This window comes from Nyctereutes procyonoides, unplaced genomic scaffold (genome assembly GCF_905146905.1).
Source record: "Nyctereutes procyonoides isolate TBG_1078 unplaced genomic scaffold, NYPRO_anot_genome, whole genome shotgun sequence".
In the NCBI taxonomy this organism is placed as follows: Eukaryota; Metazoa; Chordata; class Mammalia; order Carnivora; family Canidae; genus Nyctereutes; species Nyctereutes procyonoides.
In genome coordinates, this window is record NW_026575125.1 from 55,625,850 (window position 1) to 55,636,931 (window position 11,082).

The window sequence follows — 11,082 nt, forward strand, 5'->3', positions numbered from 1 at the left end:
ATCATTTGCTTTTCTACTATTGAGTTGTAGTAGTTCCTTCTGTTTTTTTTTTTTTGATGTTAACTCCTTATCAAATATGTGATTGTGCAAATATTTTCTCACATTCTGTAGGTTGCCTTTTCATTCTGTTGATCATTCATTTTGTTGTGCAGAAGCTCTTTATCGTTTTTATTGTAGAAATTCACTCATTTGTTATATTCATTGTAGAGAATTCTATTAATAGAACATTCAAAAATTGTCGTTATGTATATATAGGATAACTACTCTGACTTATACTATTGTGGACATTCGGGAGATGTAAAAACGAATGAGGTACAGATTTTGTCCCCATGGAGTTTTTAGTGTGTCTACGGAATATGAAACAATTAGAAAGCAATGATTTTCTGTATATTAAAATACCAAATGATTTATATCCATGCATCCTAACTGTCCGTTATTCCTTTGCTTTTGTCTTTTCAATTCGTTTATTTCCTAAGTTTTAAGTACATCTTAGTAACATATATCCACAAACTATACAAATCAAAATGTGTACCTGAATCCACAAAGTGATACACCCATGTATCCACAAACACATTTAGAAGTAGAACTTCATAGAGCCCCCTGCCTGAGGAGCCATTATTCCAACTTCCACTACCATATACTGACTTTGACAGTCTTAACGATTATGAATTATAGAGTACGAGTACATATTGTTTCTGTCTTGGCTTTTTCACTCTAATTACGTTTGGGAGAAGAAGCTTTTTATTTTGATGTAGTCCCACTTGTTCATTGTTGCTTTTGTTGCTTGGGCTTTGGGCGTCACATCCATAAAATCATAGCCAAGGCCAATATCAAGGAGACTTTTCCCTGTGTTCTCTTCCAGGGGTTTTATGGCTTCAGGTCTTATATTTAAGTTTTTATTCCAAGTTGAGTTAATTTTTGTAGATGGGGCAAAATAGGGGTCCAATTTCATTCTTTTCCATGTGAAATTCCACTTTTCCCAGCACCATTTGTTGGGGAGACTGCCTTTTCTTCTTGAGTGTTCTTGACTCTTGTCAAGAGATATATTTGACAAGATATTCTTAGCTGATATATTAGCTGACTATATATGCATGGATTTATATCCAGGCTCCCATATCTGTCCCCTTGGTCTAGGTGTCTGTGTTTAGGCCAGTGCCATATTGTTTTGATTACTATAGTTTTGTAATCTATTTTGAAATAAGGAACTGTGGTATCTCCTGCTTTGTTCTCCTCATTGAAGACTGCTTTGGCTGTTGGTTGCTATGCCACAACCTTTATGAAAGGGAGCGTGACAATAATGAGCAAGATTACATGTATTTTCACCCTTTATTCAGCAATAGTGCATCTAGGGATCAACTTCAAAGATATATTGATAAATATTGCTAAAGATTATGTCACAATTTTATTCATTGTGGCTGTATTCCTAATAGCCAGAATAGAAACAACCAAAGTGTGCATCAATAGAAGACTAGCTGACTGAATTATGGTACCTTCACACAATGGCATACTCTATAACTGTTGAAAGGAGTGGGAGATGTCTCTACATTGCACTATGGAGTGGTCTCATGGATACTGGGTGGTTTTTTTTTTTTTTTCAGATTTACTGAGGTATAATTTGTACAAAAAAAAAACAAACAAAAACCCTGCACATAGTAATGTATACGATTTCACGAGTTTGGGTATATGCACACATCCAGGTAACCATCTCCATGATCAAGGTAATAAACATATCCATCACCTCTAGGAGTCTTTCTGTGTCCCTTCATTATTTTGTTTTGTTTTGTTTTGTTTCTGCTTTCTTGTGATAAGAAAACTTAACATGAGATTTACCCTCTTAACATATTCTTAAGTGGACAATACCTGTTAAGAAAAGCATCGAATACAGTCAAACTTATGGAAACAGACAGTAGAATGGTGGTTGCTAGGAGAGGAGGGAAGGGGAATATGGAGAGTTGTTTAATGGATATAAAATTACGGTTATTCAAAATGAGTATGTTCTAGAGATCTGCTGTATAACATGGTGCCTATACATAACAATGAAGGCTATGTTTTTAAGTGAATAAAGGCAAATTGGAGGGGAGAGGGTTGGGAGGACAGAGTAACTGGGTGATGAACATTAAGGAGGGCACATGATGTAATGAGCACTGGGTATTAGATAAGCCTGAGGAATCACCGACCTCTACCTCTGAAACCAATAATACATTATATGTTAATTAATTGAATTTAAATAAAATTTTTAAAAGGGCAAAGTGAAAGAGTTTATATAGATGATGCAGCACTTATCTAAGGAGGAGAGAGTATATTGAATGTCTCTCTCTCTGATGAGAGATACAAATCTGATGGCCGGGAAGTACCAGTTGCTCCATTCCTTCAGACTTCAAAGAATCTGTTGAATATGCTGCTGCATGGGTTTTGCTTATCCTGGTGTCCCCACTTCCCACTTCTACCCAATGTTGGCTGTACTTCACCCACAAGTACTTCTGACAATTCATTGTGCTCAATATTTGTTCCAGATCATTCCATTTTTCATTAATAATTAATACTTTCCCTACATGTTAAGCTCTTCTTGGCCAGAAACCAGAGGTGTCAGGCCTTGATGGCCCTGCAGGGTTCACGTGACCTACTATTGAAGAGGTGCCTTTCTGGGCAAGGACTGAAAGTGGCAGAATACTGGAGGGGACTCATACTGGAACATAAGAGCCAACTTAATTTTTCAGGAGTTCTGCAAGCCAGCTGTTGAACACAGCTGTTTTAAAGACTAAATTATATAAAGTAGCAATTACAAGACATGCATTATACTGGAAACAAAAAAAAATACACAAAAAACTCATCAATTTTTAATTATTTTTCCTACACTTTCCTGTTACCTATGTTCTTCAGGTTATGCCCATTTGTTGTACCTGCCCATGTATTATACCTGGAAATGCATCCCTTCCCAACTCTGCACTAATTGACCTGGCGTCAGTAGCTTGAAATTGGCAAATGCTACAACAAAGGGCATTTCCCCCCAAGCCACCCCCTCCTCCAGAGAGCCTGTTGTTAAACACTTACAGGCATACCCCTGGTTGAAATTGATCCACTCTGCAGATACTCTCATGTGGTGGATATCCTCAGATCCAAACAATGCCGTTGTAGAACACATGAGAGTCGAGGCCTAACTCACACTATTTATTCTACAAAGTGATGTTTTGAATCTGTGAACTGGAGGAGTACATGACAAAATAGATGGATATGTCCTCATTTATGACAAAGTCCTAAGATGCCCATAATTTGCCACCGTGAAGAGGCTTTTTAAAAAGGCATAGAGCAGTGTACCCACACAAGTGCACTTGTGTGCATGCATTTATGGGGTGTGGGGAAGTGGGGTGGCAGGGGGGCTGAAGCATCGGTATCAGGCCTAAAAGGTTCTGCATAGAAGGACAGGCGGGACTCAGAAAAATGAAAGGGTACAGGACAAAGGGGCTCACTCCTTCTCCCAGTCTCCATCACTTTATTTCTCTTTTCCTCCCTCTTCTCATGCCACATCCTTTAACCCCAAATAGAATTTCCCTTTTACCAATTCAGCTGTGAGACTGTGGCGCACCTAGGATGCAGTTGCACAACAGGGCTTTAGTCCTTTTCCACGTGACACAGCTTCCTTCCTCTGTGATTATGTGGGCTTGTTTATCTAATATCTGGGAGAGGAGGGGTTTCAGGGTCACTGATTTAAGTAGCAAATCAGGGAAGGGAGGAAAGCATGAGATGGATGTCAGTCTTCCCCTATGTGCCAAGTGGCTTTGCATGTTTATCTGGCGTTAGATAAGGCTGATTAGAAGCCTGACTTCTCAAGGCCTGAAAGCATAAGTTGTCATCACCATCAGTCATCTTGGGTAACTATGAGGGAGGCAAGGAAGGAGGGAGAAAACACGATGGGGAAATAGCGACGGGGCATATCCAATTGAGCTTTCTGCCTTTGGGGCAGGGTCGCCAGTTCTTCCTTTGTTTGGAACATCAGCAGAGGACTGAGAAACAAGTGGAGGTAAGATCGGATCCACTACTACATGTTGTTACCTTGACTACAAAACAAAGAGACTATTTTTGAGACTCTTCTGACTGGATGTCTGCCTCTTCAAACTTTGAACCTTTCATTCAATGGTTTAGATATATAGAGATAGATAGATAGATAGATAGATAGATAGATAGATAGATAGATAAACTTTTTAGAAGGTAAATTATTAGCTAATTCACCTGGTAAAGAGAAGGGAGTCCTCTCCCACCCATCTTTGGCTAAAAATTTCCCCCCAAAACACTTGTGCAAGTGGGGGGGGGTAATAATGCCTAGCTCAGAGACCTGCTGTGAGGCTATATGTCTTCAGCATACAGGGGGCACAGAATCAAGAAATGATATTGATTCTTCCTCATATTTCATGGGTCCTTCAAAAATAGGCTCTGGGTCTAATTCACCTCCCCTCTTTGATTCTTCTGGCCCTGGTTGGCTTCAGTGTCCCCCACTGTAAAATACACATTGGACTAGAATCAGCCTGGCATTCGCTTGGTCATAGTTGGCCTGAATGGATGTTTTCCTTGGCCCATGTAGAGGTCTTAAAGTGGAAACCAGAGCCAACATTTTAAAATTGAGATATTTTACGTAGATATCTGGAATTCCATTTTCTCTTGAAAAATCAGGAGATGTGGCAATGCAGAGTCTACATTCCTGCATGGCAACAATCGGCTAGAGCCAGGTGCCACCTGGCCCCTTAGGTAGAGCATGCACTGTCAGTTGACCAGAGCCTATCTGGGCTGTTCCACTCATTTATAAGACCTGCTTGACCCTGCAGACAACTCGATTTGGGGCCCTATGGACAGCTGGAAACAGTCTGTGCCAGGCAGAGGGTAGGCACTTACTTGCTCAATGAGTAAAACCCTTAACGCCTTTTTCTTTTCCCCACTACCATTTTCTTCTCTAGTCGTGTTACGAAATCCCACTTATTGAGTAGGGGGATTCTCACTTTGGAAAGCAAATTGAACAAGTCCATCAGAGTCAGGATGGTCTACGTTATACTGTGGTAACAAACAACACCTATATCTCACTGCCTTACAACAACAAGGGTTTACTATTTGTTCACACACATAAACCTAGACACAAAATGAAAACGTCCTTGTATTTTGACAAGCATGGATACGTACATGAGTGCACGGCTATGTTTGCGATCACAAGTCAAATGAAAACTCTGGCATATGAGTGTATGACCTTTCAGAGAACCCTATTGAGAGAATGATCAGCTTCAGTCGCACAACCTTGTTTTTCTAAGAGACATAAAAAGGCCCCAGAATCCAAGGCAGTAAGGGATGGTGGTACAAGAATATCCACTCTCAGCCAAAAATTGCCCCCTATAATAAAAAGGGCCTGAAAAAGCCTGTAAAAGAACCTGCAGGTTAAAAAAAATACATGTTAAGCATACTGGACATTAAACACTTTGCAAATGCATAAATAAGCAGTATTCTAGTGAGGCCTTCTCTTCTGGGCTTCTAGCTCAAGAAGGAGATGCACCCCAGATGTCCAATAGGCAGAGAAATAGTGGTGGCTGGCCTGGGTCTCAGAGAGGGGCTAGGAGGCTGGAGTCCTGTATCTCCAGCAGGAGCTGCAGATAGAAAGGAAGGCATCAGAGCCAGGTCAGATCCATTTCCTCTCCTGGCTCCCCCCTCTTTTTTGTTCCACCCAATCTAGGCTTTGTCACCTGGACTTACAGACTACAGCACAGAACTCTTCCTCGCTGATTTGCTCATCTCGGGTCTTGCCTCCTCCAGTCCCTCCATCGGAGCCACCACATTTCTTTTTGTCGGGCCCAGGATCTTTGAATATACTCCTCCCTAGCTCACACATTCCCTGCCTCCTCACCAGGCACAGTTTCTGGTCTAGCCCCTAAGCCTGGCATTCCAGACCTCTGTGATTGGCAGCCTCTCCGGCTTCGCCCCCTTCTGTTCCAGCAGTTCCTCCTTCACTCAGGTTGCTGCTTCACTCGTGCACCATACCCCATCCAACATTTTGGTCTAGGAATGCCCAGCCTTCCCTCTCAGCCTTCTCAGGCATCTACCTCTCCTCAGACTTCCTCTGTTCCTTCCTCTCCAGGCTCATCAATGAAATTTAGCCACAAAACACAAGGGAAGTGTAAAGGCATCCAGGCTCCACGTGGAGACTGGAATCAGAGAGCAGATCACCCTCCAGCCTAGGCTCTCATCACCTATGCATATCCTGCCCACCACAGCAGAACTGTAGGGGTGTGGATAGAAAGCTCTGGGCTGGGAGTGAGGAGACCTGGGTGTTCCACTTGATAGGCTGCATGCCCCAGGGCAAGTCCCTGCCACTCACGGGGTCTCGGTTTCCTTGTTTCTTGATGCTAGGGTGCTAGGGGCATTTGCTGTTGAGCACGGAGCTCGATAAACTGATGATTGAGTGAGCAACCATCAACTGCCATCTCCAGCATCAGACTGAGGAGCTTGGGTGCCTGGGCCCAAGGAGGTTCAACCCACCAACTCCGACCTCCCAGTTAGGCCCTGCTTACCACAATGCCCTCCCATTTCCCAACCATTCCCACCACTCCACGTTCTCCTTTTAAGGACCGGGCTACCTGCTGCCACGCAGGGCTGTAGCAGGAAGATGGAGCCAGAAGACTCCTGGGTAGAGTCTCTCAGAATCAGCAGAGCCTCGGCTGCTTCCAGCTTCCGCTGCCACTCTGAGGCAGAAACCAAGTCCTGGTCAGAGGCTTCAGGAGCCTGCCAGGGAAAGGGTGTGAGAGAATGGGAACCGAAAACCCACGCCTCCCCACCTCATGTGGCAAGTGCCCCTTCAGTCCCGGGTTCTGCTCAAGGCCCCACCCCCACCCCCAAGGCCATCTGCTCTTCCCATTCACTAAGCTTGGCCCCTGCCAGGGTTGTGGACCCCGCTATTTTCCCAGAATCTGTGGCTGCAGTAGGACAGGGCCAAGGATGGCACAGGGCTGGAGGACCAGGGCTGAGCATCTAGAAACAAGAAGAGAGGCCAGAGGATTAAACCCTCTGGCAGGCAGACATATACTACCAGTAGAGAGAGACAGGGCCAGGACTTTGCAATATCTGGATGTGGGAGTCTGAATGCCTGCTGGCTATTAGTCGTTGTGGCTCGCACAAGTCCTGATCTCTGTTTGGTCTGTTTTCCTTTCCTTTCTATGTCCTTCTTCTGTATCTCTCCTGGAACACTAATTCCTGCCAGCATTTCCAAAACTCCCAGGGCCACAGTGACGATTATGGGAAATCACAGGTGTCTGTGTTTTAATCTGCAAGGCACCTGGAGGGATGTGATTTGCTGTCCCTTGTGCAGGGACTGGTTCTCACCTCCATATTCCCCAATCCCCATGGAACTTGAAGGACCAGCTTGGCTCATCTAATGGCCAGGAAGCTTTCTCTAATGACCTCTGGACTCCCCACCCCGGGCCTTGTGACCCTCACCATCGTGGCCCTCCTTTCAGCAGGACCTTCTATCCCATCAATGTGTTTCATGTGGAATAATAGCCTCCATTAGTTGAAGTCCTGCTATGGTGGCACGCCTTGGCTTAGTCCTCTTGTCAGTGCTATAGGTGTAGGATATTGTCCCTATCAGTACACTGCTAGGGAAATGGAGGCTGGGAAATGTAATGTCACTTGTCATAAGTCTCACGAATAGGCAATGGCAAGGCTGGGAGAGCCCTGCCCGTGCCCGCTAGTCCGATATGCTGCCATCTCCACACGCCCCTCCTCCTCCCCCTGCCACTTCTTGTCCTGCTCCTCTCCTCCCCCTCCTTCTCCTCCTCATTGGCTGCCTCCTCCACTCCTTCCTTCTCTCTCCCACAACATCAAGCACAAAGGCTGGGCACCCAATAACATAATATACAACTAGCTCCATGTCCCTTCTCACTTTACTCACAGGCTGCGCAGGGCAGGGATCCTGTGGGTCTTCCTCGAAACAGAAATTGTTAGTTGCATCCTCAAGGCTGCTGGAGTCCAAGATGGAGACAAAGGTTTTGGGGCCTGACCAGTCAGCAGAGCTCCTTGGGTGCTTGCCTACAGGAGCAGAGAGCACAGGGTGGAGTCAGGCACCAGGCCGGCCACGGAGAGGACATATGTATGGGTATGTTCTGGGATGAGGATAGGAGCCCAGAATGTCAGGGCTGAGAAGACCTGGAAGACCAGCCAGTTCCCACTCTTTATTTTCCACCTGGGGAACCCAGGCCCAGAGAGGAGAAATAGTATTTTCCCAAGGTCACACGGCAAGCTGCAGTAGGGTTAGGGAGGGAACCCCTGTCTTCAGGACACAGAGAAGAGTCTGGGAAGTGGGTGAGATGGGAACCTCCCCCACAGGCCCCAGACTCTCCCTACCTCCCCGGGGGCTGCACAGCAGTGGGCCTCAAGCTGGGACATGAGGTTCTCCTTCCCAGCTGTGGGAAGCTGGGGACACTTTAGGTGAGCCTTTCCCCCTGACCCCACCCCACTCTTCCTCACCCCCAGTCTGAGGTCTCATCTCATTTAGATGGACCATTTAGACCACCCCACCCCCCATTCTCTCCTTCGCACCCACAGTTGGTAACTAATATTGATGAAGTTTTATAGGTGGGACAGCTAAAGGACCGAGGAGTAACTTGCCAAGGCGACATCAAAATTGGGTAGTAGGACTGGTGACAGAACTGCTCAATGATCCCTAACCCCAAACTCAGATGTTCTCCCTGGCCAGAGACACTCACTGATGACTCCTGCTTGAATGGTCAACTTTGTGACATGGCCGTGAGCTTTGGGAGGGGAGGCCCCACTCCTTGTCAGTCCTTGAGCCAGATGCCTCTTTAGGTGAGCCCCCTGCTCCTTGTTCAAGGCACTCTCAGCAGGCAAGACACTGCGGTGCTCCCTAAAGTGGGGAATTGCAGGCTTACAGTCAGTCACATTTAGAGGAGGCCCACGCACCCCCCCACACACACACACCCTTTGTCAGACACCATACTCACGAGAAAAAGGCACACTTGTGACAATTGCAGGTCTGGAAGGGGCAGAAGTGCTCCTGGTCCTTGATTTGCTCAGTGAAGCCGTGGTTGTAGCAGCGGACACAGCGACTTACAGCTCTTTTGGGGCCAAGTTCAATCCCCCATGGGGCTCCGGTCTCAAGACCAGTGGGGGAGTCTGAGGGGCAGCAGGGCACAGCAGGCATCTCATTGGGATCCATGGTTCTAGGGCCAGGAGCGGAGGTCAGGATGGCTACATGATCCCCCTACCCTCAACGTACTTCCTCTGCCCTTTGAAAACCCCACCTGAGGTGCCTGGATTCTCCTTCACCCAGCTCACCGCTGAAATCAGATCCCATCCACCCTTCTTGCTCACAGAGCCTCCTTCCCAGGAAGCCCCACTCACACATAGTCTCATTCCAAGAAACTCTTGGCATGGTTCCTGTAAACTTTCAATCCAATCATTATTCTCGTTGCTTTCCTTCACTCTACATAGACCCCATGTTCAGGCATACTCGTGCACTCTTGTGCCCCCTTCAACAATTACTGCCCTCCCCTTCCCGTGTATCATCCTGTACTCAGCCATACTGCACTATTTTTCCTGGTCTCCACCTCCGCAATTGTCTTCCTGACCTCCTGCATTCATTCACTCCCTACTCATGATTCTAGCCCTAGCCCTCTTTTCTCCCCCTCCCCCCTGAATTCTATTATTAGTCTCATGTATGTCCTACATTCAACTTTCCTCTCACACCTCATTCGGACTCTCTTCTCGCACCCTACCGTAATCTTAATTATTTTCTCACACACACCCCCTTTAAGCTGACACCCCCTTTGCGCACTATGAAATTATATCATGATGCTGGATCCCAAGCCCCTCTTTCAATAATCATTTTTATTCATCCCTTCCAGTATTTAGTGACCAGATCCTCGTTGAGCCCCCTATCGAATGCCAGACCCCGATCTAGTCAACAGCCAACTCCTCACTGCACTAATTGCTTTCTTCCGCCAACACACCCTCTTTGCTTTCATGCAAACCCACGTATTCCCTGAACAACCTCTCAGCAATCTTTCACACTCCTCTTTCCTCTTCACACTTCAATGGTCCACCTCCCGGTCCCTCACACATGGGGTGCACCACCGCATCTCAGGCAGCCCAATCATTCGCTGCCACTACCACATCAGAATCAAAGGCAGGGACATGAGCTCCACCTCAGGTTCCAGAGGCCAGGCGTCAGGGGGCTGAGGCAAGGGTTTCCTCCCACAGGCATTTGGTGGTTGTTGGTTGGTGAGGGGGGCGGCGGGGGTGGGGCAGAGTGCGAGGTATATCAGGAGCTGGCGGAGGTACCCCACTGAGGTGGAGGAGAAGAGACACAGTTGGTCATCCCAAGCAGGAGGGAGGGAGGAATAGAGGAAAGGACGGAGGGGTGAAAGAAGGTGTGTGGAGAACGAGGGTCGAGGGTCGAGGGTCGAGGGTCCGATTCCTAATGCCAGCCTCTGGTTACCTCAGCTTCCCATAGATCAGAATCCAACAGCAGGGACAAGAGGTGGGAAGGAGGACCCAGCTGTCTCTCGCTCTCACTCTCTCTCTATCTCTTTCCCGCCCTTCCCACAAAGGCCAATGAGCTTCCAGCGCTGCCTTCCACCTCCCAAGCTGAGGCCAGCGACCAATGAGCTTTGAGTTCCATCGAAGCTCACCCAACAAAGTCCCGCCCCCTCTCCTCTTGCCTTGGTGTGGCGGCTTTACCAAACCAGACTCTAACTCGTGAAGTGAAGTGAAACTTTGTGCTTCCCAGACACAGGCTGGCAGGCTTTTCTCTCTTTGGATGTGAAATATTACATGTGCGTGCATATTTAACTCGTGTCCTTGGTATTCTGTAACTTACCTTTACAAAATTCACCGTGTGTTTTTAAGATTCATCCATATTCCCCTGTCAGGGATTGTCAATGGGCGGTGGGGTCCCGGTTGGTGTGGGGGGATTCTGCACCCCCAGGGTACATTTGGCGCTGCCTGAGTCATTTTGTTCCATCTTTGCGTGTCTCCGTGTCTGAGCTCCCTCTTCTGTTCCACAGATAAATTTGTCTATAACTGTGCCAGTACTAC

General features: G+C 46.8%; 1 protein-coding gene across 1 annotated transcript; it reads right to left on the bottom strand.

Annotated features, from left to right (window-relative positions):
- Window positions 1–5,508: 5,508 nt before the first annotated feature.
- DMRTC1 (DMRT like family C1) lies at window positions 5,509–9,202 on the bottom strand. Its single transcript, XM_055338045.1, has 7 exons — window positions 8,988–9,202; window positions 8,733–8,890; window positions 8,371–8,429; window positions 7,919–8,055; window positions 6,937–6,999; window positions 6,609–6,751; window positions 5,509–5,621 (listed from the first exon to the last, which is right to left on the bottom strand). Exons 1-7 carry the CDS (start codon window positions 9,200–9,202, stop codon window positions 5,509–5,511), a joined length of 888 nt encoding a protein of 295 aa, XP_055194020.1.
- Between the last annotated feature and the right edge of the window lie 1,880 nt (window positions 9,203–11,082).

What these genes read in the sequence shown, in the direction of transcription:
- DMRTC1 (XM_055338045.1), bottom strand. Translation starts at nt 9,202, where the DNA reads ATGGATCCCAATGAGATGCCTGCTGTGCCCTGCTGCCCCTCAGACTCC. An exon ending in ATCCCTGCCCTGCGCAGCCT is followed by an intron (nt 7,000 to 7,918) that starts GTGAGTAAAGTG and finishes TCTTGTTTCTAG; the next exon opens with ATGCTCAGCCCTGGTCCTCC. An exon ending in GTCCTACTGCAGCCACAGAT is followed by an intron (nt 6,752 to 6,936) that starts TCTGGGAAAATA and finishes TCCCTGGCAGGC; the next exon opens with TCCTGAAGCCTCTGACCAGG.